The sequence below is a fragment of the Chrysemys picta genome, chromosome 2 (genome assembly GCF_011386835.1).
Source record: "Chrysemys picta bellii isolate R12L10 chromosome 2, ASM1138683v2, whole genome shotgun sequence".
In the NCBI taxonomy this organism is placed as follows: domain Eukaryota; kingdom Metazoa; phylum Chordata; order Testudines; family Emydidae; genus Chrysemys; species Chrysemys picta.
Genome location: NC_088792.1, coordinates 218,169,484 through 218,196,365, shown reverse-complemented (window position 1 = coordinate 218,196,365; position 26,882 = coordinate 218,169,484). Strand labels below are relative to the sequence as shown.

Genomic DNA, 26,882 nt, shown 5'->3' with positions numbered 1-26,882 from the left:
AAGTACAATAAAGACTAGTTAATCTGGATCACCACTTTGGTTTGAATACTTACCAAAGAATTGTAATTTCTGCTTTTCAATAAATTGGAAGGGGTTCAGAAAAGAACCAGGAGAATGATTAAAGGAGTAGAAAATATGCATTAAGTGTGATAGACTCAAGGAGCCCAATCTGTTTAGCTTAACAAAGAAAAGGTTAAGGGGTATCTCTCGATCAGTCTGTAAGTAACGACATAGGGAACATACACTGAGAAGCCCATTATCAACTATATCAGACAAAGGTATATCAAGATCCAATGGATGGAATTTGAAGCTAGACAAATTCAGACTGAAATAAGACAGTAAGGGTAATTAAACATTGGAACAATTTACCAAAGGTCATGGTGGATTCTCCATCACTGGCCATTTGACTTTTTTTTTTTTTTTTTTTAAATTAAAGAGTTATGCTCTAGTTCAAAAGGAACTATATTGGGGAAGTTCTATGGCCTGCATTATACAGGTCAGGCTAGATTTTCACAATGGTCCTTTCTGGCCTTGGAATTTATTAATCTTTGAGATGGGAAACTGAAGTCCCTGAACACTTGCAATCATATAGCATTTTCTGCTTATTTTAAACAGGAATGACTAAGGGCAATGCATTTAATGATTAAGTAATTCCCTCCACTACAGGAACTGAGTGAAATTCTGTATTATGCAGGGCAGACTAGATCATCATAGTGATGCCTTCCACCTTTAAAAATAATGGTTAATCTACATAAACATTTCTGAGACTGTCGTACGCATACCACTGGTGGCACATGGACCACAATGGACCACAATCAATTGATGTTATGAAGGTCGTATGCCCATTATTGTTCAATGTTAGATATGGTACAGCAGGTATTAGAGTTTGAGAACTGCTGATATAAGTAGCATATATTGGCACATCCAATGTCTTTAGAATTTCACAGCAGTTTACAAGTTATACTCATTTTTAAGTTACTCATATTCCTATGAATCATTAAGAATTACTCAGATTATCTCTGAATTGGTACATGTGATGCCAGTCAGGAGTCTACTGTAGAGTTAAACGCAGACATAAAACATTCTTTATTTCAAAACTACAGGAAAAATGTTATAAATCCTACAGCAGGGGTTCCCAAACTTGGTTCATGGCTTGTTCAGTGTAAGCCCCTGGCAGGCCACGAGACACTTTGTTTACCAGAGCGTCCGCAGGTACGGCCGCTTGCAGCTCTCGGCGGCCGCAGTTCGCCGTTCCCGGCAAATGGGAGCTGTGGGAAGCAGTGGCCTGGCCCACGGCGCTTCCTGCTGCTCCCATTGGCCGGGAACAGCGAACTGCAGCTACTGAGGCTTACCCTGAACCAAGTTTGGGAACCCCTGTCCTACAGTATATACCAAGGTGGCCAAACTGTGGCTCTTTTACCATTAAAGTGTGGCTCATGGAGACCCCCCTGCCCCGCCCCTCCATTCTCCATCTATCAGACTGGGGGATGGGGGGTGGAAGCTCGGGACTTCTGCCTTGCAGTGGGGTGGTGCAGTAGGGGCTTCAGCCCAGCAGGGCGCACCTGCTAGGGCTCGGAGCTTCAAGAGGAGCGGGGCCGAAGCCCCAACCCCCAGCTCCTGACAGATATGCCCTAGCTCTCGAACTTCTGAAAATTGTCGTATGTGGCTCGCAGGGCCAGTAAGTTTGGCCACCCCTGGTATATAGTATACCAAAAAGGTCATTAGAAGTATATATGCAGCCTTTGACATGTATTTATCTAGCTAGTTCTCATGGCGCCCATAATCATGTATTTAAATGCTTTCCAAAATTCTGAAGTGAACACAATATATCTATCTCTCTTCCCTACAGCCAACAGGGCTTGGATTTATTTATTTTTGTAATTGCTGTATTGTGGAAAGATTACATGTAACAAGTGGGCTTTGCAATTTTTCCTGATGGCAGCAAAGCTCATGATCATCCTGACACTTTCTAGGAGTGAGTTCCAGATTTGCCGAGACAGCAACCCATAAGGTTCTCTCCTGAAGTTGCTATTTACACAGAAAGGAAGCTGTCACAGAAGATCATTATCATTTAAGTGAAAATGTACCCACAGATAATTCTATGGAAGATTTTGAAGATGTGAAGCAAAACTTTCCATTGTGTCCTGGTTCTAAACAGGGAGCCATCACAGAGTGCAGAGCACTAAGCTTACACGCTGAGCAAACACACAGACCACTCTGTTCTAAGCCAGAAACTCACATCAAGATGACTTGAATCTTTCATCTCAGAGCTCAGTCAATCATGATATGCTCCTACTCCTCCCTCTCCAGGTCCTCACATGTGAAATCCCACAACGATCAATCCTCCTGCTCAATATCTTTATGGAGCCAGCAGAAATGGCACAGGGTTTAAGCCTTCAACCCACACTTAGGACTACCCACATTAGTAAGGATAACATCAGGCCCATAAAATGCTACACTGTGGGCCTGCTTCCATCAACTTAAAGGCAAAACTCTCATTTACTTCAAGGACAGAAGGACAAGACCCTTCATCACTTCACCACCTTGTTGAAGGGAAAAAGGGTCCTCCACACTTATATCACAGCCCTGTTGATTCCCTTCATTTTACACATCCAAACCTCAATATGCATTCTGAAGCCATGATTCTTTCAACCAAGAACTGGACAGCCAGTCACTATCACTCCTTTAATCAGATAGAGTAGCTGCTTTTGAGTAACAAAAGCCACTTTCATTTGCTTCCTAGAACACCTAGCAAGATGAGAGAGACCAGTAACTGAAACCACATAGCAATGCTGAGCACCACGAGTAGCCTGATCTGAGGATTTCACTTTTAATGTGACTAGAAAGCAACATGGCACTTCAGGCACAACACATAATGGACTCCTCTACACACAGAAGTTGTACCAGTTTATCTTAAATCATTATAGTAAAACTGGTGCAGCTTTGTTTGTGGACTGTCTTATGTTGATTTAAAAACTAATTATATTGGTTTAGTTTGTGCCATTACCTAGAATAGACATCATCATTCATAAGCCCCGACAAATGCAAATTTTATGCAGCATCACAATATTGGTGTTGGCCAGTAAATAGCAGGAAATCATCTCTTTGTAACAATACTTTTTAAAAGACAGTCAAAGTAATTTTTATACTTTTTGATTACCAAATAGAAATTCTCATCTTCAGCAACAGAAATTTTAGATTAACTGCATTTTGATTTCCCATGTGCTGGAAGACTGTCTGTATTAGTGAATCTTACAAATGCATCCCCAGCTGTGTGAACCTTGGTGTAAAGGAGGCAGGTACCAGCAGTTTCCAGCATTTTACCATAATGGTGAAAAACAGAATCAGCCCCAGCACCCCTGTCTACACTAAGGCTTCCACAAGTGGAAAGGTTTGTAAGATTTCCTAATGTAGACATGGTTTAAGAGGGATGCAGTTCTGCTGCTTTTCTCAGTCTTATGCTCCTTAGAATAAGTCTATCTAATTGTTACTTTCAATGTTAAAAACAATCTTTTACAGCTAACAAGAAAGAGGATTAGTTATTTTCACAACCCTTTAAACAAGTATATGAACATATTGGTATAAAGTATTATTGGGAAAAAGAAAGTTTGATTTTTGTAGTCCTGATGGCTTCTGGTAATTAGAGAGAAAAAGGTAATCATGGGAAATCAAAATGCAGTTAATCTAAAGTTTCTGTTGCCAAAGAGGAAAATTTCTATTTTTTAATTAAATTCTGTCTCCATGCCATCCTCCCAGCACGAACATTACAATTTACTCAAGAGTTTACAATCAACTGTTTTTGAGATGCCAGATTAAAAACAAAAGCCAAGAAGGGTTTTGTAAAACAGCATTCTTAATCCATTTTTATAACTGAATTTGATGTGCTTTTTATAAAACTAGAGAAAGAGGTACACTGCTTGCTATGAAATGTCTTGGTCACATTGTCCTTGAATTTCTAATTAAGTATCCTGGCACACAGAACCCCTATGCTTTCATCTGATATGTAGCACGGGGGGAAGAAAATAAAAATACAATGGAGTAGGGAAGCTGTAAGAGCAGAAGAAGAAGAGGTGGTTGGTACTTCATGGTTGAGTAGGGAGTAGCATGCAAGAATGAGACTATGCAGTATAACTGCTACTTTATAAAGCATACTCTGCTCTCCCCAGAGAGGCAGTTAGGGTATATGCAGAGGCCATGTCTACAATAGGAAGAAAAGATGTGTTTTAAAACATATATGCTAAAATAGAGAAGGCAAGTTGTAGTTTTAACATGCCAGTTGAGAGAAATCTTAGGGTGCGTCTACACTCCGATAAAAGATCGGAGACACAGCCATAGTTGGCCTGGATCAGCTGACTCGAGCTGGGGCTGCAGGGCTATAAAACTGCAGTGCAGACATTTGGGTCCGGGACCAGGCTCTGAGACCTCTTGCAGGGTCTCAGAGTCCAGGTCCAAATCTCTACACTGCAATTTTATACCCCTGCAGCCTGAGCCCCACAAGTCTAAGTCAGCTGACCCAGGCCAACCATGGGTCCTTTATTGCGGCGTAGTTATACTGCCCTCTATAGTAGGGCTGACCCTTAACAGCTATCATAGATTAAGATTCATATTGCCCTGTCTACATTAGGGTCTTAACACATCTTGCTACAAGTTAGTACAACAACTTGTAATTGTTTTAGCTTTGCAGCCCCTGGAATGATCACTAAATTAAAGAGATCTAGTTCCTAGGCCCTCAGAACTCTGCCCAAAGTGTGTGTGTGTGTTATATATATATATCATAAAATGAAAGGCTACAGGACTGGGAAATTTTAATGGTTTTGTTTCTTTCCTCCCCACCCCAGTCTGATTCAGATTTTAAGACAGGTGAAAACAAATGAGAATTAAAATAGTAGTTTAAGAGTCCAGTTTCTCCCTGTTTTCACCCCATTCTAAATATTTGTAACAAAGTTAATCCTGAGGACACATTGTTCCCAAAAGAAATACAGCAGCAACAGTGAATTCTCTTATTCTTCAGTCACAAAATTGCAATAAAATTAGTTATTTTTCTCTCTGGCATGAAAATTGGACACATCAATAACGTCTTGCGTAATTTGTGAACGTTATGCATAAAGAAACAGAACATCTGGCATGAAAAGTCACTGAATCAGGCTCAAGAGAGCTAAATTAAAAAGACGCAATGTGTTCTTCATAAAATCAAATTTTATTACAGCTCAAAAAATTATGTTAAAAAAAATCAGTACAATGAACAGAATTTCTGAAGACAAAAGATGGCCTCTGAATACATACATTAAAAAAACAGAGAAAGTGCTTATGTTTGATGGCTTTCTTTGATGGAAAATATTTGCTGCCTTCCATTCAGAAAGGCATTCGATTCTGTCTCTGGGATTGTTCCTTCTATTGAAGTCAAAGGTCGTACTGCCATTTATTTAAGTGGAATCATATTCGGTCCCCCTGTGTAACCGATTTAGAAGCTAATCCTGCAGCCATCACTCTTATGATCATTTCCAGTGAGGTAAATGGTCAGCCAGTCTATAAGAGCAAGAACTGAAAATTCAGCAAGTACATAATGATTAAACACAGCCAAGTCAGAATGTAATCAGGATCAAGCATGAGGCAGAATGGTTGAATAACCCTTAATATAGAACTCCAATGCTGCTAGTGTCAAAAACAAGAACCCAATTCTGCAAACTTTTACTCGTGCCAAGTAAATTGTTAGCAAACAATCCCACTGAAGTTAGCAGAACTACTTGCATAAGGATTACTCAGGCCTTGTCTACACTACCAAGTTTTGTCGCCAAAAACTGCCTTTTAGTGACAAAAAGCAAGAGGTACACAAAAAACGCCCAGTTTTGGTGACAAAAAACTCCCACCCCTACGAGAGACTTGTCTTTTCCCCTCCCTTTATTATCCATAAAGAGCCAGTGTAGACACTGCTGATTGTTTTGTCCACAGAACTGGCTTATGCCAGGATCTCACAATGCCTGCCCTGATTGCTCTGCTCAGTGTTTTGATCTCTGCTACACTCAGGCATGCGCCCCTCCCCTTTCAAAGCTCCTGGAAGTATTTGTGTGCTGTTCTGTTTGAACAAACAAAGGGCAAATAATTGGAATGCTCCTGTTCTGCACGGCACTAGGAACACAGCAGCAGGCAGACGGGGACAGACTGCTGTGCTGCTTTGCCATTCCTCAGCATGGAGAGCTCACAGAGCTACTCATGATGCTGCTCTCGGAGCTGAGGGGGCTGTAGGAGAACCCACAGAGAAGCCCAAGATGCACAGTGATCAGCTCTTCCTTCCCACAACACTGCACTGTGGGATACGTACTCATGGTGCAATGCTCACCCTGTCAATGATGGTGTCCCCAATGTGGACATGATCTGTCGACAGAGGGAGCAAGTGTGAACACCCTTTGTCGCTTTTTGTTTTGTTGACTTTTGGGTGTCGACATAAGTTTTGTTGACAAAACTTGGTAGTGTAGACAAGCCCTCACAGAGTGTCTAATTCTCCCACCTATATTCACTCTGAGTAGTACTTAACTCTGTGAGCTGTCCCACTGAAAAAGTAAGGTAATCACATTTTCAGTTCTAGTTCCCATAGCCTGACCTTGACTGTGAATAGAAGCAATCAGTCACAGAAGAAAGGATGACAAGATCACCAAAATGAGTGGTCACAGTTTCAAAAAAGTTTAGTACACTGGGTGCTAAGCTCTGTTGAAAACCTTATCTCCAGTTATGAGTGTTGAGCACTTGAAAGTCTGCCTCTGAGCGATTTCAAAAATGCAGCCATCAGGGCCTGATCTTGCAACTCATTATTCTGTTATCAACAGTGACATCAAGAGTTCTCAAAGGGATTACTCATTAAGGAAGGGTAGCAGTCAGGTCCTGAGAGCCATATTTTTGAAAGAGTGCAGAAGCAGACTTTCAAGTGCTCAGCACACATAGCTTGGGACTGGATATTAAGCTTTATTGAAAACCTATGTGCTGAACTCTTTTGAAACTGTGGCTTGTTGTTTTGGTGTCTGATTGGTAGTTAAGCGCTTTTGAAAATTCTAGCTGCAGTTTTGCATACTGAATTTTTCTGACACAAGTTATGGCCTACAAAAGGTGTTACAGGACTGCAGCCATGCAAGGCTAGCCTCTCACTTCTCTAGAAAGGATAACATACAGCTTCCTGGGGATATTCGAGCTAAGTCACTGCACAACCAAGAGGGAATATTGTCAAATTTCAATTTAGCCAGTATTTTTTTTAAAAGTTAGAAGTAATGAAAAGTACTACACTGCTCCTGCCCCCACTTGAGTCCCTGTTCTACCAGCCTGTGGTTTTACAATCACATTTTTCTTAAAAATACTTCTCTTGCCATGTTGCTACATCAGGGTAGGCAACCTATAACACACGTGCCGAAAACGGCACACGAGCTGATTTTCAGAGGCACTCACACTGCCCGGGTCCTGGCCACGGGTCTGGGGGGCTCTGCATTTTAATTTAATTTTAAATGAAGCTTCTTAAACATTTTAAAAACCTTATTTACTTTACATACAACAATAGTTTAGTTATATATTATAAACTTATAAAAAGAGATCTTCTAAAAACATTAAAATGTATGATTGGCACGCAAAACCTTAAATTAGAGTGAATAAATGAAGACTCGGCACACCATTTCTGAAAGGTTGCCGACCCCTGTGCTACATGAAAGAGGGGGGGAAAACCCAAACTTTTCAGGACTTTTAGGTTCTCAACTTAGTATGGTGTGAAAAATTCCTATCCGCATTTGTACAGTGCCAAACATAAGGCCCCAATCCTGATCAAGATCTATGGGCACAGGGCTGGCAATTTCTCAGGAAAAACTAGTTTAGCACAGAGCACTGTAGATACTGTCTTAAACCTGGTTTAAATCAGGAAATCGGGGGAAATAATTGCAGCAGTGTCCAAAATGTTCAGCAAGCATGGAATAATTTTTTTCAAACTTTGAATACATCCATTCAAGACTGAAGAACGGAGTCAGTTTACCCACCAAATGAAAGTTGGCCTTCTGCTACAGAATGCTGCATGGCCAAATGGACCTGGACAGGTAGTCTGCAACTCTGCATGCTTCTGATTGCTTAATGTTTCAAGCCTACAACACTGCATTATTGTCATTTTCATATATTCAAAAATGTTTTATTTGTTTATAGAATATTGAAAACTGAAATATGAGTCATGACATGTATAACTTACATGAGAAAATACTCAACCAAACTGTATACAGACATTCTGATGTTCAGTATTATAATTACATATATTAGTTTTATGCCTACTGGGTTTTACTTTTTCTTTGTACAACCCTAAATTAATCTAGAAGTCTTATGTAGCTAATTTGAATGTTTAATTAAAACTAAGCGTAATGTGGTGCGCATTAATGAAACAATTTTTAAAATAGAAAATGCCGTAAACTCGTACTAATTAGTTCTCATGATTTTACCTAGAAAACTCACCTCTGGTAAATACCATGCCATCCCCGGCATGGTAATATTATATATGTTAAATAACAAACAAACAAAAACAGTAACACATAATATACTGCACCTGCTGTCATAATGCACTAAGTAAACTAACCAGAGGCAAAAAGCGAAAAGATAAGTTATCCTCCCCTCCCAGTTATCTTAGGTGTTGTTTGTAACACTAGTAAGTTTAAATATATTTCAGAGAAGTGTGATTTAAAGTTGTTTGTGTCACTTTAAAGTTTGTACCAGAATGAACAAGCTCATAGGGGGAGTGAAGTGATACTTTAGGTATACATAGATTAATGGGGTCTCAATTTTTACCAGGCTGTCCAAAAAACAGAATTAACATCTTGGGAGCCTGAAGATTTAAAATCAATATTTTTGAAGACTATGTTTTTTAAATCCTTTGAAGAGATACAAATTACATAAGAAATTCAATATAGACAACTTTACATACAACAGTAGGTTCATAATCTTATTTTGACCACTGAAACCAAGGACTTCTGCCAAATGTAAATTAGACTCCTCAGATGAAGCCATTTCTCAACACATGCTTAAGGCCTGACACTGTAAACTTTTACTCATACAGGCAGCCCCAGTGAAATCAATGGGTCACTTGCATAGGTAAGGACTAATTATGCAATCAAGAGTTGGCAGGACTAGGCACTTATGCCCTCACTCGGCAGTGTACAATGAAAGGGCAGCCTGCTGCATTTGCAGAGACCCAGTGGAGCTCGCCATGGTTTCATTAGTCGGCACACTCATTTTACAATGCAGAATTGGGGTTTAAGATTGCGGCACCAAGAATTCTACAATCACATCTTCATGTCTGTAAAGCACCTAGAACAATGAAGCCCTTTAAATGCAAAATATTATTATTACTAAATACCAGTGCTGCTTGGGATTTCAAGAGAAAAGTGCTCTCATCTCACCAACAACAAAGTTGTGATGATCATCATCAGATGAGAGCATTTGGATTATATTAATCTGTTTCAAGATAAATATCCTACCGCATGCCCAAAAAGCCATGATTCCACAGACACAAAAAAAGTTATGCTGGGCAAGAAACCATCATTGTTAAAAGGAGATGTGGAAGTGGCAATAAGACAGAAAAAGGGTATATATACAGAATGGAAAAAAGGAGACGTAAATGGCAATAAATACAAATTAAAAAAAAAATGTAGGCAACAGAGAAGGGAAGGAATAAATGAAATATCAATGGCCAATAGGGTTAAAGATAATAAGAAGGCATTTTAAAAACATATTAGAAACAAGAAAAATCCCAGGTGACAGGTCAAGTATAGATCCATTGCTAAATACAGATAATAAAACTGTAAACAGTGAAGTAGAAAAAGGCAGAAATATTAAATAGCTATTTCTGTTCTGAATTTGGAATGAAGCAAGAGGATGTAACCATCTCATACGATGTGGTGGATGGAATAGAAAGTTTATCATCTGTAACAATGGAAGATATGAGACAGCATCTGTTAAACTTAAACATTTTCAAATCAACAGGCCCTGATCGTTCCTTTAAGACTCTTGAGTGGAAGTTATCTGAGGAGTTCTCTGAACTACTAATGTTAATTTTTAACAAATCTTGGAAAACGGGGGAACTTCCAGAGGATTGGAGGACTGTCAACGTAGTTCCAATATTTAAAAAGGGTAAAAGGGATGACCCAGGGAACTATAGACAGATTAGCCTGACGTCAATCCCAGATAAAATAATGGGGTGGTTAATTCAGGACTCCATCAACAGAGAATTAGAGGCTAAAATATAATTAATGCTAGCCAACATGACCCCATGAAGGATACATCTTATCACACAAAACTGTTGTGTTTTTGATAAGATTACAGATCTATTTGATAAAGATAACTGATGATACAGTATACTTGGATTTCTCCAAGGCATTTCACTCCATACTATATGACACTCATTAAAAACTTGCATTATATGGAATTAACAGAGTACACATTAGATGGATTAAAACTGGCTGACAGATCTCAAAATGTAGCTGTTAGTAGAGAGATACCAATTAATAGGGCTGTTTCTAGTAGAGTTCCTCAGGGATTGACTCTTGGTCCAATGACATTTAACAATTGTATCAATTATCTAGAGGATACAAAATCTTTGCTGGTAAAGTTTACAGATGATAAAGATAGCAGAGTAGTAAATAATGAGGACGACAGGTTACTGTTACAGAATTATCTGAATTGCCTGGTTAAATGGTCACAATCCAAAAAAATGAATTTTAATACAGCCAAATGCAAAGCAATACATTTGGGCATCAATAACACAGGTTATACTCACAGGATGGGACTACCTTAGAAGCAATAATTCAGAGAAAGATTTAGGTGTCCGAGATAATCATCTCAGCAAGAGCTCTCAGAATTATACTGTGGTAAAAAGAGTTAGTGCAATCCCTGGACATATAAAAGGGGGAATATCAAGTACAATGCCCTGGTACGAAGCATTAGTAAGAACACTGAGTCCAGTTCTAATATCCATGTTTCAAGAAGGATGTGGGTATACTGAAGAGAATTCAAAAGAAGGCCACAAAAATTATCCAGGGGCTGTAAAACAAGCCTTATGATGTGAGGTTTAAGGAGCTCAATTTATTCAGCTCATCAAAGGAAAGATGAGAGGTGATTTGATCACTGTGTAGCGGTACTTACAAGCTGAAAAACACACCTGACAGTGGGAAGCTTTTCAATGTTGCTGACAAGATCCAGTGGCTGGGAGTTGAAGTTAGACAAATTTATCCTTGAAATAAGATGCAATTTCCTAGCTGAGGGTAATTAAACATCGGAACAGCTCACCAAGGGAGTGTGGTTGGCTCACCATCATGCAATCTTTAAGACAGGACTAGCTATCTTTGTAAAAGACTGCTTTAATAGAACTCTGGGAGAAATTCTATGAGGTTTGTGTGCAGGGAGTCAGGCTGGATGCTCATGGTGGTCTTATCTGGCCTTGTAATTCATGACTCTACAAGTTCCCTTCCTTCATGGGCCCTGGGAAGAACAGAATTGCCCACTGTGCCTGAGTATGTCCATAAAACTTGCAATTCTTCATTAAGATAATGACTACGTTTTAGTCACAAGTATTTTTAGTAAAAGTCATGGACAGGTCACGGTCAATAAACAAAAATTCATGGCCCGTGACCTGTCCATGACTTTTACTAAAAATACCCCTGACTAAAACTGGGGGGCGGAGGAATTGGGGGAGGCACCACAGTGCTGATGAGGGGGGCGTAGGTGCTTGGGGGGTGCCATGGGTGCTGGTGAGGGGGCACAGGTGCTCAGGGGGAGGGGGGCGAGTCGCAGCCTGGGGGGGCGCCGCAGGTGCTGGGCTGGGCTCCCTACCCAGCTCCTGGGAAGCGGCGACTGCAGCTCCCTAGCTCCAGTTGCTTCTTCCGCTCTGCCCCGGTTCTGCAGCTCCAATTAGATCTAAGGGAGCTGAGAGAGGGGAGCCCCCCCTCAAGGTAAGCACCACCCCACACCCCAAGCCCTGACCCTCCCACACCCAAACTCCTGTTGCTGGGGGGCAAAGGGCCCCCCCCCCCGAGACTGCCCCAGCAGCAGCCAGTGCACCTGGCCCGGGGGCTGCCTGAGCTGCTCAGGCGGCTCCTGGGCCAGCCGCACAAGGCTGCTGCAGAAGACACGGAATCCATGACAAACACAGAGCCTTAACTGTAATCAAATCTCATGCTTCATCTGGTCACTTGTAGGGGACACAAAGGGTACGTCTATACTTACCTCCGGGTCCAGCGGTGAGCAATCGATCTTCTGGGTTCGATTTATCACGTCTTGTCTAGATGCGATAAATTGATCCCGGAAGTGCTCGCCGTCGACACTCCTGCTCCGCGAGAGGAGTACGCGGAGTCGACGGGGGAGCCTGCCTGCCGCGTCTGGACCCGCGGTAAGTTCGAACTAAGGTACTTCGACTTCAGCTACATTATTCACGTAGCTGAAGTTGCGTATCTTAGTTCAAAGTGGGGGGTTAGTGTGGACCAGGCCAAAGGATTTTTTTCACCCAATGCACAATTGTCCAGATGTAACTAGGTTGCTTTGTTTGTCTCCATCTCCTCCCGACCCTCCCACCCTCCTCTGAAGCATCAGAGATCGTCCACAGCTGGAGAGAGGACACCAGAAGGGGTGGACCAGTACTCTGAAGTTGTACAGAGAGTTGTCAGCAGTTAATTCACCCCCGTGAGAACTTCGGGAGCTCTGTTGATGGAAGAAGCCCTCCTGTTGACACAGCGCTATCTATGCTGGGGTATAACCACGTTGCTCAGTGGTGTGGATTTTTTACACCCACAAGCAATGTAGTTATACCAACGTAAGTCTACAGTGTGGACCTGGTATAACCAAAGTATTTGGTCTTAATATTGAGATAGCTGGGCAAAATGTAATGGCTTGAGATAGATCATCTAGTCTGAGCTCCTGTATAACAGTCTTTGCTGGCCTTAAACCCTATGAAACTATGAGTTTGGAATAATTACAGTTTTAGATTGTACACGGGATATCCAGGTCACTGTTTTATAAACCAATTTAATTAAATTATCTTAAATGTTAAGTGCCTAAATCTTCTCTCTCTCCCTCCCCCCATCCTTAACCGGGAATAAATATTCCAATAGAAGTCCTTCCCAAATTCATAGCAGCAATGTCTGTATTAAGGACCAAATATTTTATAAAATCTAGATACAATCCACCAGTACTTTGTAAGGTCTGAAGCCCTTTTCTGCAGTAAGCAGCAGCAGCCGCAGTAGGACAGCGGCAGCCATAAGCTAAGAAGCAGAGTCACATCCTCACATTGCATCAAAACAATATGATATCGGGGTGTTAAGGCGGCGCTCCCGTCCGAATGGCACCCACCATCACCAGATAAAGAAACAGCTCTTAAGATGGTTAAAGAAAAGATTGTTTGATTGTATTCCGTCTGGCAAGGAACCACTTATCAACAGTCGTGATTATGAAGTCTATACTCCTATTGTTTTGCCTTTATGACCCCTACTTCTCTATGTTTTATCTGTATGGTCTCTGTCTGATTCTTTCATTGTTTGTCTGTTGCATAACTAATTTTGCGAGATTTAATTCAACTAAGGTGCCGCGCAATCATGAGTTAAAGAATCGTTTTGTAGTGGGCTAGGAGTGGTGAAAAATACAATCTTGTAGTATTTTAGTTTTAAATGATTGGTTAAGGTATAGCTAAGGAGGACACAAGTTTTAACTATATAAACTTGGGTCCAAAAGGAAGTTCTTTGAAACCTAACTCCAGGACACAGCCCAAGATCAAAGCTGTTAGACCTCAACACCCTGGCAATCACACTGTGCAGAAGCTGGTGCCCTGGATGATCTAATCTTAACTGGCCACCAAGAAAAGTTTGTCTGCCTTATTGGGAGTGGTGAGCATTGTAAGCGTAGCGAGCGTATTCTGTTTTGGTAACTGTTAATAAATAGAGGTTATGGATATTACCGTGTAAGGCTCTTTCACTGGTAAAAGGACCTGCAAACTGCAGAAGATTACGCCCTGAACCCTAGGAACTGGATAAGGGCAGGTGCCTTTTGCCCTGAGCCCTAGGTACTAGGAAAAGGTAGGGGTGCCTAAATTAATTAACCAGGTTATGCCTTGATCCCATGAAAGGGTAAAGGTAGGGTGCCCTGTGCAGGTCACAACTTAAGATCACCAGAATACCTTCAGAGTTAGACGAGACCTTTGATGTTGGGAGTGGGAGGGGAAGATGGGAGGGAAGCAAAACTAAAACTCTAGTATGGAAGTTAATCTGCACACCTTTATTTTCCCCTTGGTGCCCAAAACACACACAAGCACACAATACAGTGCATGAGGCTAAAAATAGAGTACTGGTGGGTTTTTGAAAAGGAATTAACTTATCAAAACTACCAACTATTAATAAAAAAATTGTTTTTCCTCAAACTCAACTGCAAGCCCTTCCAGAATAGTCAAAATTTTGTTTTCCAGATGAATGAAACTATTGCCCTTGCTCTTAGAACAGCCTCCCTGTTACTGTGTGCCATCCACCCTTCCTTAGATCTTTATTTAAAATCTATTTCATTCCATCCTCTATTTCATTCCATCACTGATCAATTATGGTCTGACCTCCTGCATAACACAGGCCATAAACTTCCCTGAATTAATTCCTGTTTGAACAAGAGCATCTCCTTCAGAAAAACATCCAATCTTAATTTAAAAGTTTCTAGTGATGGAGAATCTACCACTCATGTCTTATGTCTAGTGAGAATTTGCCTAGCTTCAACTTCCAGCCTTTGGATTGTGTTATACCTTCCTCTGCTAGGTTGAAGAGATCATTAGTAAGGCTACATTTATGTCACAGAGGTCATGGAAGTCACAGAATCCATGACTTCCAGAGACCTCCCTGAGATTCTCTGCTTCAACCCCAGGGGCTGCAGGACTTTGGAGCTGGCAGCCAGCGGGGCCCTGGCAGAATTCCAGCGACAGGCTAGGACTATAACAGCGTTTAAAAGAGAACTGGATGAATTCATGGTGGTTAAGTCCATTAATGGCTATTAGCCAGGATGGGTAAGGAATGGTGTCCCTAGCCTCTGTTTGTCAGAGGATGGAGATGGATGGCAGGAGAGAGATTACTTGATCATTGCCTGTTAGGTTCACTCCCTCTGGGGCACCTGGCATTGGCCACTGTCAGTAGACAGGATACTGGGCTAGATGGACCTTTGGTCTAACCCGGTACGGCTGTTCTTATGTTCTTATGACAGCTGACAGACTCCTAAGGTGTCCCTCCTCAGGGTTCCATCGACAGACGACAGCCTCGCATGGAGGGAGGGGAGGGGGCCACCTCGGGTGAGCGGCTGGGGGTGTCCCATTTTGTCTTTGGTAAATATGATCACCCTGCAGCTCCCAGCTGCTGTGGGCGCAGGGTAAACTGGCCCCACGGCTCCCAGCCACCACGGTGGTGGGGAAAACCATGGAACCAAACTTCACAAACAGGTCACAGCTTCCATGAATTTTTGTTCATTGCCTGTGACCTGTCTGTAACTTTTACTAAAAATAACCAAGACAAAATCTTAGCTTTAACCATTATTAATTTTCTGTTCCCATGTACCTTCCTAAAGACTGATCAAGTCACCCCTTTATTAAACTCTCTCTTTATTCAGCAGACTGTAAACAGCATGTTCACTGTAAGACATTTTCCAATTCTTTAATCATTCTCATAGCTCTTCTCTGAACCCTTTCCAATTTACTGTAGAATGATAAAATGAAGTAATTGACATTTATTGTGAATGTCATGTCATGTTATATATAATCACTGTATGCTAAATAGATTTAGACTGTAGAAGTATAAGATTGATTAGTAGTTAGATATCTAATACACTTATCACTTCTAAGTAAGTAGAGCTGAAATGCAAGGCCTACAAGTAAGGCCTGTAAGATTTTGGCTTAACAATACTAGGCCATAGGTTTAAGAAATGCTTGACATAAGTAAGCAACCAAAGAATGACCCTATGCCACAGAATTATGGGAATAGATGTATTACTGGTGGCATTTTGAAAAATTAGCCACAAGATTTATTTTAGATCACAAAATGCCCTAGAGGCACATTTTTTCTAACATGTGCCTTAGTGGCAGGATACAGGTTGTCTGTCAATGCTAACAAGTATAAAAGGAACTATACACAACATATGAAAAATAGGGTACCTCAATATTCTTGGGGGAACACAATACAAATAAGGAAAAAGAAGGTGGACACCTTCATGCACATGCACCAACTGTTCGGTATAGTCAGAATCACAAGATAAAAGAGGGCTTCCAAACTGGGTAAAATGAGTTCCCTGTGGGGAAAAAAAAAAAAATCTAGCAGGAACCATCCCCCTACTGATTAATTGGCAAGGCAGTCATCAGACCTTAAGAATATCACTAAGGATGTGAGTATAACTATATTTGTAACTTTTGTATAGGACTTAATAGGATTTCTATACGCTTGGGTAATCATAACCTTATTGTAACTTTAATAAAATTAATAAAACAGACTAGACCTGGTACTTATAAATGTATGTGTGGTCACTATCCTCAGTCTTTATGTGTTCCTAGCAGGGGTGGTTCTATGTTTTTTGCCGCCCCAAGCACGGCAGTCAGGCAGGCCTTCGGCAGCATGCCTGCGGGCGGTCCACCAGTCTCAAGCCTTTGGCGTACCCGCCGCCGAAGCGCCGCCGAAGCCACAGGACCAACGGACCTCCCGCAGGCATGCCACCGAAGGCTGCCTGACTGCCGCCCTCACAGCGACCGGCATGCTCCCCACCGTGGTTGCCATCCCAGGCACGCGGTTGGAGCGCTGGTGCCTGGAGCTGCCCCTGGTTCCTAGTGTCTCTAAATCTGAAGGAGATAGCAGAGGTGACTTTCACTCTGTTGAGCTTGATACTGTAGCCACCAGAGTTGAACCCACGATGGTGTAATATAGCATTACTAAATTCACTTTAAATAAAATTTAAGGGTACAATACCAACCTCCTACTTTGTTGACATCAAAACTGGACACAATATCCAAACAGAAATCACGCCAATGCCAATACAGAGAAAATATACTCTTTCTAGGCCTACTTAATATTATCCTATTAATACATCCAAGAATTGCATTAACCCTCTTGGCCACAACCAGAGAGAGAGGCTGGAAATGTGAAGAACTATATTAAAATTCCAGAAGAGAGACCTATAGCTGGAGAGTTTTTTGCAAGGTTTTAGCTTCCTGATGAATGATATTCTGTCCTGTAAGAATTTTTTTTTCTGTGGATTCCAAAAAAAAAAAGAAAAGAAAATCCAGTCAGGTGGTTAGAGAGCAGTGCAGTTTTCTAGACCTAAACATGGGAACAGTCAGCTTCCACATAGAGGGCCAGGGAAATGTTACAAGACTTGTTTATTATGATGGGGAAAAGTATTAACCTGGACACCTATGCGGGGTTGGGGGGGACAGGGGAAGACTGTCTGCTATTTGGACGTGATCATTAAGTACCTCTGAAAGGAACATATAGTACAGCAGTTCTCAAACTGTGGGTCAGGATCCCAAAGTGGGTCACAACCACATTTTAATGGGGTCACCAGGCCTGACTTAGACTTGCTGGGGCTCGGGGCTGAAACCTGAGGGATTCAGCCATGGGTGGCAGGGTTCATGTTACAGGCACCTGGCTGGGACTGAAGACCTTAGGCTTTGGCTTTGACCCCTTCCCCACCCAGGGCAGTGGGACTTGAGCTTTGGCTCCTGCACCCGGGGCAGTGGGAATTAGGTGGACTCAGGCTTCGGTCCCCCCTCCTGTGGTCTTGTAGTAATTTTTGTTGTCAGAAGGGGGTTGCGGTGCAATGAAGTTTGAGAACCCCTGATATAGTAGAACCATCATTTTCAGGCAAAATGCTGTTACACTTTGGCTATGCCAGGGGTTCTCAAGATGGGGGTTGGGACCCCTCAGGGGGTCATGAGGTATTACATGGAGGGTCACAAGCTGTCAACCTCCACCCCTAACCTCACTTTGCCTCCAGCATTTATAATGGTGTTAAAGTGTTTTTAATTTATAAGGCGGGGGGGAGGTCACACTCAGAGACTTGTTATGTGAAAGGGGTCACCAGTAAAAAAATTTGAGACCCACTGGGCTATGCCAACGGCATTAGCAGCATATTGGGACAGCCGGTCAGTTGTTTTCCAATTCCGCAAACACTTCTGCATGTGCTTAACTTTAGGCCCACACACAGACACCATCTGAAGCTGAAGTTAAAGTTAAGCACGTGCACATTTGCACAAGTAAGGTGTCTGTTAGTGATAATGCCATGCTCAGAATTCAGGGGGCCATGGCTCCAAGCTCTCTTGTAAAACCACTCTACAAGTTTTCAGAGGTTAACAGTAAGCACGGGCACTGCAAATGCCAAAGAGATGCCCACAACAGCTAGGGTTCTCCACTTTTGTCCACCATCCCTCTCTAAAGACAAATATGCTGCAGTCCCCACAGCAGGCAGCTAACACAGTAATAGCCAGCTCTTGCCTACTGCTTTTCTTCTGTAGATCTCAAAGTGCTTTACAAAGGACATCAGCATCTTTATCCCCATATTACAAATTGGGAAACGGACAGGCGTGCATGCCCTGTGTATAAGAAGTTCAAATAGCAAACAATGCTTTCTCTTCTCTTCCTCTGGAGGGGGTCCACGCTGAGCTGCCCATGCAATTTAGCTCCCCCTGGATCTTTAATATTTGTATTTCACCAGCCCCGTACACCCTGTGCACCGAAGCTCCCTTATGTACCTAGGGGCCCTCTATACAACAAACCAATAACGGTACCGAATGAGGCCCACTGTGCTAGGCGCTGTACAAACGGAAGCTAACATAGCCCTGGCGCCAGATCACTGCGAGACTGACTCCAGTCCTCCCTCGCCCTCCCTCAGGGCCCCGCGGCCGCCCCGCACAACTCGCGCTCTCACGCCGGCCGGTAGTACCTTCCTACTAGGCATAGCTCCCCCGGCCCCTTACGCTGCAATAGCCGCTCCCTTGCCACGTGACAGGGAAGCCCCGGAAGGGGGCGCGGGGAGCCTGAACTCCAGTCCCCGAGCTGAAGGCGGGGCCTGCGCTTTTCCTACCACGCCCCCTCCTTTCCAGTTTGGCGCCGCGACACAGCGGCTTCTGATTGGATAGGCGGGCCGGGATACGCGTGACGTAACAAAGGAGGCATTCGTTCGTTTTACGTTTGACAGTCCGCTGCGGAAACCGAGCGACCGGAGATCGGTCGTGCCTTTTACCCTCTTACTTAGTTTGCGCATGCGCAGTTTGCGAACGGTGCGCGGTTGTTGGCGTAGGAGACGGGGTCTGCTCGCCCTGCCCAGGCGGTGCTGTGGCAGAGGCAAAGGACACCCCAGCGAGGCGGCACATCGCGCAAGGACCGGGCCTGTACTGCCCCCTCCAGGCCGTTGGCGCCGGGCTCCTCCGCGCCGCCCCTGCCCCGCGGGAACGGGTAGAGCCCCCTGTTTCTGGCGCCCGGCCGGTGTAGCCCCACAAAATGCTCCCGCTCCCGTTTTGCTACTTTGGGTGTACTGAGCATGCTCAGTCGAACTGAGCATGCTCAGTAACCTTCGTTGTAGCCACTGCCCTCTCTCTGCCCTTACTTCTGCTAACGATTTGCTGCCTCCTCTTTGGGGGGGTTTAAAAGGATTAAGGGGGGCAAATCGCAGCGGGGGGGCTGTCAGGGTCTGAGCAGGGGGCAGAATTTTACTGGCCTGGGGGGTTCAAGCTACTGTAGCTAGCGGCAGAAGAGGGGCTGAAGGGCAAAAATCGGTGGTGGGGGGTGAGAGCCGGGGTTAAGCGGGGGAGGGGTGACACTGCCAGACCCCGTGCGGGGACAAAACCCCCGTTTAGGGAGGGGGAGGGGGGGAAAAGTAACCCCGTGGGATGAGCCACCCACTGTGCTCGCTAATCTAGGGGTGGGGGGGGGGCAGAGGCTGTTTTTGTTGGTCTCACAGGGACGCTGCATGTCAGCCTCGGAGCAGGGGGCGGGTTCCTGTGGCTGGGGTCTTAAAGGCACAGGCCTCCAATTCCTAGCCTGTCAAAGCTTAATCACCGCAGCTCCTCTCTATCCTATACAAGTGTTGCAGGGCCAGGGCCGCCCAGACGGGGGGGGCCAAGTGGGGCAATTTTCTGCAGGGGCCCCCACGAATATGTCGGAGGCTGCCCCCGCCTCCGTCTTCCCCCGGGGTCTCAGCGTGCCGCGTCCGGGAGCGGCCCTGGCGCACTGCAGCGCCGTGGCTCCAACGCGGTCCGGGGCCGCTCCTGGTCGCAGCACACTGAGGCTCCAGGAGAGGGGGTAAGCGCCATGGTAAGGTGTGGGCCCCCCCCCCGACCCCATCCTAACCATCACCATCACCCAGCAACAGCCCATTATGTAATTGCAAATGTATACATCCCATTAAAGCATTGAATGTTTTTAAATAATGTATTTCGTGTATTTTCAAATTATTACAAATTAATTTTTGAATGTATGTCACTGGTTATTTTTTACATTTCAAAATACATGTTACTATAGTATTGCAACTGTTTTTATGGAAGGGGCCCCCAAAATTGCTTTGACCCAGGCCCCCTGAATCCTCTGGGCAGCCCTGTACACGGCTACGTTACTGATCCAGCCAGGAGACTGAATGCGGTGAAATATTGTACAGACACCCCCTCCCTCCAACTCTGCCTCTCACATTTTGAATATGTAAAAGTGTCTTCTATCAGTTTCTATGCCTATATGAAATCACTGCAGTTCATTTCTCTTATATAACGTGCTGAGTTGCTAACTCCCTCCCAGAGCCCACATGTCTGCACCCCCTCCTGTACCCCAATCCCATGCCCCAGGTCAGAGCCTGCACCCCTCACTCAAACTACCCAAACTACCTATAGCCTGCAACCCTCCTGCACCCCAACTCCATCCCAGAGCCTGCACCCCAAAAAGGGATGGATTAACTTTTTGTGGGCCTGGTGCTAAACATATTTGTGGTCCCCCAGGGGGGAAATGGGGACATGGGGCATGGGGGGCAGAGTCCTCAGAGCGACGGGCTGGCCGGGGGCAATGGGAGATGGGTCATGGCACGGCAGGAACAATCCTGCTCCACCTAGCCCAGTACAATGGCACTGTTTACAAACCGGGAGCTGCCAGACGCACACTGGCCAGCCCGGCCCTGTGCTCCCATCATGCTTCTTCCCCTTCGGGGCGGGCCCATGACCCCAAGGGTGATACCAGAGGGGCCCCTTTGGTCGATCTGCTTCCTCCTGGCTAATGTGACAAATTGATCTATTGTACGATTGAGGCGCGCTGTTTCACGTATTTGTGTGTGAGTCCGTGAAAAGGGAGGTAAGCTTTGGGGGTACGGAGCATGCCCCTGAGCCCAAGGTGAGACCAGAGTGGCCCCTTTCATCGATCTGCTTCCTCCTGGCTAGCATGCCCCTGAGCCCAAGGTCATACCAGAGTGGCCCCTTCCATTTTTTCCACTGGCTTCCGCCTTCCTTATTTCCAATGACTTGTCTGCTCATGCACCTGTCACTGGTCCATGGGGTTGCGAATCAGGAGGGATGGGGTTTGTGGTCAAAAACACTCACGGTCTGCTTCCTCCTGGCTAATGTGCCAAATTGATCTCTATTTGTCAATTGAGGCGCACTGTTTCACGTTTTTGTGTGTGAATACGTGAAAAGACCCCCACAAACCCCCATGCCCAGTGCCCTCCCACAGACCACTCAGAACCCCCCCAGATCCTCTCACTGCCCAGTGCCCCCTAGCTGTAGACCCCCCACAGCCCTCCGACAACTGCAGTGCCCTGCCCCTCCCCGCCCAGAGCCCCCCGCAGATTCCCTCACTGCCCAGTGCCCCCCACCGCCCCACTGCCACAACTGCACAGTGCCCCACCCAGACCCCTGCACACTTCCCAGTGCCCCAACACACACAGATCTTCCCACCCCTCACTGCACAGCACCCCCCCAGACCCACCTACTCTCCCACACCCTAACCCCCAGCCACAATACCCGGCCCTGATGGGAGGTGACTGTGTCTGCCAGGCTGAGCCGGCAGCGCAGCCACAGCTTGTCCTGGGGCAGGATAACTCCGGCCCTTGGGGATGCAATCAGCCAGGCTGGCAGTCACGACTGGAACACAGATATGGAGGGGTATGCGCTGTTTAGGAAAGACCGGGACAAAGGTAAAGGTGGGGGGGGGGGCATTGTATGTCAATAGTGAAATAAGCTGTAAAGAAATAATAGTCGATGGAATAGATAACACAGAGTCCGTCTGGGCAATACTCACACTGGGTAAAAGGACTACTAGAGCCTCTCCGGGGATAGTGCTTGGGGTGTGCTATAGACCGCCGGGATCGACCCAGGATATGGATAAGGAACTATTTAATGTGTTTAGAGAAGTAAATACTAATAGAAACTGTATAATTATGGGGGACTTTAACTTCCCGGATATAGATTGGGGAACAAACGCTAGTAGCAATAATAGGGCTCAGATGTTCCTAGATGTGCTTGCTGATCAATTCCTTCATCAAGTGGTAGCTGAACCGACGAGGGGGGGGGCATTTTAGATTTGATTCTGGTAAGTAGTGAGGACCTCGTTGAGGAAGTGGTAGTAGGGGACAATTTGGGCTCCAGTGATCATGAGCTAATTCGGTTTAAACTAAATGGAAGGAGTAACAGAATTAAGTCAAAGACTAGGGTTTATAATTTTAAAAAGGCCAATTTTAACAAATTAAGGGGACTGGTAAGGGAAGTGGATTGGGCAAACATATTAATGGATCTAAAGGCAGAAGAAGCCTGGGATTACTTCAAGTTAAAGATGCATGAGCTGTCAGAGGCCTGTATCCCAAAAAAGGGAAAAAGATTACTAAGCAAGAGATTTAGACTGAGCTGGATGAGCGACCGACTCAAAGGGGCGATTAGGAAAAAACAGAAAGCGTACAAAGACTGGAAGAGGGGAGTGATCAGCAAGGAAACTTACCTTAGTGAAGTCAGAGAATGTAGACATAGAGTGAGAAAGGCCAAAGGCCGTGTAGAGTTGGACCTAGCGAGGGGAATTAAAAGCAATAGTAAGAGGTTTTACAGCCATATAAATAGGAAGAAAGCAAAGAAAGAAGAAGTGGAACCACTGAAGACTATTGCCGGCGAGGATATTAAAGATAATCTAGGCATGGCGCAATATCTCAATGAATATTTTGCATTGGTGTTTAATGAGGCCAATGAAGGTATTAGGGTTACTAGCACCATTACAGAGGGGCATTCAGGATGGGGGATTACCGTATCCGAGGTAGAAACAAAACTCGAACACCTTAATGGGGCTAAGTCGGGAGGACCGGACGATCTTCATCTGAGAATATTCAAGGAATTGGCGCGGGAAATAGCAGGCCCATTAGCGATAATATTTAATGAATCTGTAAACTCGGGGGTGGTCCCGTTAGACTGGAGAATAGCTAATGTGGTTCCTATTTTCAAGAAAGGGAAAAAAAGTGATCCGGGTAACTATAGGCCTGTTAGTTTAACATCTGTAGTGTGCAAGGTGCTAGAGAAAATTCTGAAAGAGAAACTAGTTGAGGACCTGGAGGTTAATGGCAATTGTGATAAATTACAACATGGTTTTATGAAGGGCAGATCGTGCCAAACGAATCTGATCTCCTTCTTTGAGAAAGTAACGGACTTATTAGATAAGGGAAATGCGGTGGACCTAATATACCTGGATTTCAGTAAAGCGTTTGATACTGTACCCCATGAGGAATTATTGGTTAAACTGAAAAACATGGTGATTGATATGAAAATCCAGAGGTGGATAAGGAATTGGTTAATGGGGAGACTGCAGCGGGTCGTATTGAAGGGTGAACTGTCAGGTTGGAGGGAGGTTACTAGTGGAGTGCCTCAAGGTTCAGTTTTGGGACCCATTTTATTCAATCTATTTATAACTGACCTCAGAACCGATTGCAGGGGTGGGCTGATAAAGTTTGCGGATGATACGAAGGTGGGAGGCGTTGTAAATTCGGAGGAGGATAGGGATATTCTGCAGGGAGACTTGAATGAGCTTGTGAATTGGAGTGTCAGAAATAAGATGAAATTTAATAGTGAAAAGTGTAAGGTGATGCATTTGGGGATGACTAACAACAATTTTAGTTACAAGATGGGGACGCATTGGTTAGAAGTAACAGAAGAGGAGAAGGACCTAGGGGTCCTTGTAGACCACCCCCAGGCAGCGACAGCCCTTTTGCACCAACCATCACCATCACCCAGTGAGAGCCCATTATGTAACTGCAAATGTCTACATCCTATTAAAGCATTTAATGTTTTCAAATGTTGGATTTAGTGTATTTTCAAATTATTACAAATTAATTTTTGAATGTATTTCACTGGTTATTTTTTACATTTCCAAATACATGTTACTAGAGTATTGCAACTTTTTTTTAATGGAAGTGGCCCCAAAAATTGCTTTGTATATGATGCAAATTGGAAGAGTAAAGTAAAAAAAATCCCTTTTCACGGATTCACACAAAAAAAAGTGAAACAGCATGCCTCAATCATGCAATAGATCAATTTGGCACATTAGCCAGGAGGAAGCAGACTGTGAGTGTTTTCAACCACAAACCCCATCCCTCCCGTTTCGCAACCATCCCCCCAGAGGAAGCAGACCGGGAGTGTTTTCCACCACAACCCCATCCCTCCCGTTTTGCAACCATCCCCCCAGAGGAAGCAGACCGGGAGTGTTTTCCACCACAACCCCATCCCTCCCGTTTTGCAACCATTCCCCCAGAGGAAGCAGACCGGGAGTGTTTTCCACCACAACCCCATCCCTCCCGTTTTGCAACCATCCCCCAGAGGAAGCAGACCGGGAGTGTTTTCCACCACAACCCCATCCCTCCCGTTTTGCAACCATCCCCCCAGAGGAAGCAGACCGGGAGTGTTTTCCACCACAACCCCATCCCTCCCGTTTTGCAACCATCCCCCCAGAGGAAGCAGACCGGGAGTGTTTTCCACCACAACCCCATCCCTCCCGTTGTGCAACCATCCCCCAGAGGAAGCAGATTGGGAGTGTTTTCGACCACAAACCCCATCCCTCCCGTTTTGCAACCATCCCTGGATCAGTGACAGGTGCATGAGCAGCCCAGTCATTGGAAATAAGGAAGGAGGAAGCCAGTGGAAAAAATGAAAAGGGGCCACTGTGGTCTCAACTTGGGCTCAGGGGCATGCTCCGTTCCCCCAAACCTTACCTCCCTTTTCACGGATTCACACACAAAAAAGTGAAACAGCATGCCTCAATCATGCAACAGATCAATTTGGCACATTAGCCAGGAGGAAGCAGACTGGGAGTGTTTTCCACCACAACCCCATCCCTCCCGTTTTGCAACCCCCCCCCCCCCCCCCAGAGGAAGCAGACCGGGAGTGTTTTCCACCACAACCCCATCCCTCCCGTTTTGCAACCATCCCCCCCCCCCCAGGAAGCAGACCGGGAGTGTTTTCCACCACAACCCCATCCCTCCCGTTTTGCAACCATCCCCCCCCCCCCCCCCCCCCGAGGAAGCAGACCGGGAGTGTTTACCAAACTGCTACGCTGCGTGGCAGAAACCGCTCCCAGTAGCAAAAGGGGAGGGGAGCACTTTGTGGGGCTACACCGGCCGGTGTATCAGCACAAACTGCTCTCGCTCCCGTTTCCGCACCCAGTTGCAAAAGGGGAGAGTTGTGTTTCGTGCAGATACACCGGCCGCTCGCTTTATTTCTTACAGGGTTAAATAATCTGTTGGGCACCTGGGCTTTGCAGCTCCTGCCTAACCCAAGGCCACGCCCCATGCGGCCCGCAGAGCTGCTGGGCCGGTGAGCCTGACCGCAGTCACAGGATCGCTTGGCTTGGCTGAGTTTTACGGGAGATCTGTTTCCAAAACCAGATTTTTGCAAAAGGAAGTGATTATATGATTGTGATGGAACGTACCTGTGTTCACACCCTACACGCTATTGTAATTTTTGTACAAGGCATCTCTTGGGAGGGATCATTTAAAAGCTCATAACTTGCTGATCAATAATAGCATGGCAAAATGCATGTAGCAGTGTTATAGGTGAAGCTATAAACATAGGCTGAGATCATGATAAAAATATGTTTTTCAGAGATGTAGGGAGAGTGGCCAGATCAATTCCTCAGAAACCAAGGGCAGGCTGATGACTACTACCTAGTAAGTGGCTCTTGTTTTCCATCTTAATAAAGAAACAGCATGGAGTTCCCTTCCACACAGACTCCCTGTCACCTTGCTCCCAGTTGGCAATGCTTCTCAGAGGGGGGATAGGACTATAAAAATAAGGGACAGACTCTCCAAGAAACCCCTCTCTCGGCCCACTCTGAAACCTGTAGCTGAAAGGACAAAGGACTGGGAGAGGGGTCTTGACCTAAGAAACTTGGTCAGTAACACTGCTGAAAGCATGCAATGAGAAAACTTTAACATAGTTAAATTAGGCACCTGTTGAGTTTTATCTTTATTTTTCTTTTAACCATTTCTGATTTTATGCCTCACTACTTGTATTTAGCAACAGAGGGTCCTGTGGTACCTTTGAGACTAACAGAAGTACTGGGAGCATAAGCTTTCGTGGGTAAGAACCTCACTTCTTCAGATGCAAGGACTTGCATCTGAAGAAGTGAGGTTCTTACCCATGAAAGCTTATGCTCCCAGTACTTCTGTTAGTCTCAAAGGTGCCACAGGACCCTCTGTTGCTTTTTACAGATTCAGACTAACACGGCTACTCCTCTGATACTTGTATTTACTTAATCTGAATCTTTGTAGTTAATAAACTTGTTTTATCTAATCCAGTGTGTTTAAATTGAAGTGTCTGGGAAACTCCATGTTGAGTGGCAAGTTGTATCTGCATATTCTTCCTTTTAAAGGACTGACAGACCTTA

At 44.7% G+C, this 26,882-nt stretch overlaps 1 protein-coding gene across 7 annotated transcripts in view; it reads right to left on the bottom strand.

Moving 5' to 3' along the window:
* The window catches only part of SPIDR (scaffold protein involved in DNA repair), a 305,024-nt gene extending 285,914 nt beyond the window's left edge, over nucleotides 1–19,110 (bottom strand). For 5 of the 7 annotated variants that reach the window (XM_005279939.5, XM_042857049.2, XM_024105448.3 and 2 more), the window contains exon 1: nucleotides 18,940–19,097. In XM_005279939.5, the coding sequence (XP_005279996.2) occupies nucleotides 18,940–18,954 (15 nt within the window). In that variant the 5' untranslated portion in view covers nucleotides 18,955–19,097. Of the gene's footprint in view, nucleotides 1–16,971; nucleotides 17,985–18,939 lie in introns of those variants that run through there. The other 2 variants (XM_005279938.5, XM_065582091.1) reach the window with 2 other exon arrangements.
* Between the last annotated feature and the right edge of the window lie 7,772 nt (nucleotides 19,111–26,882).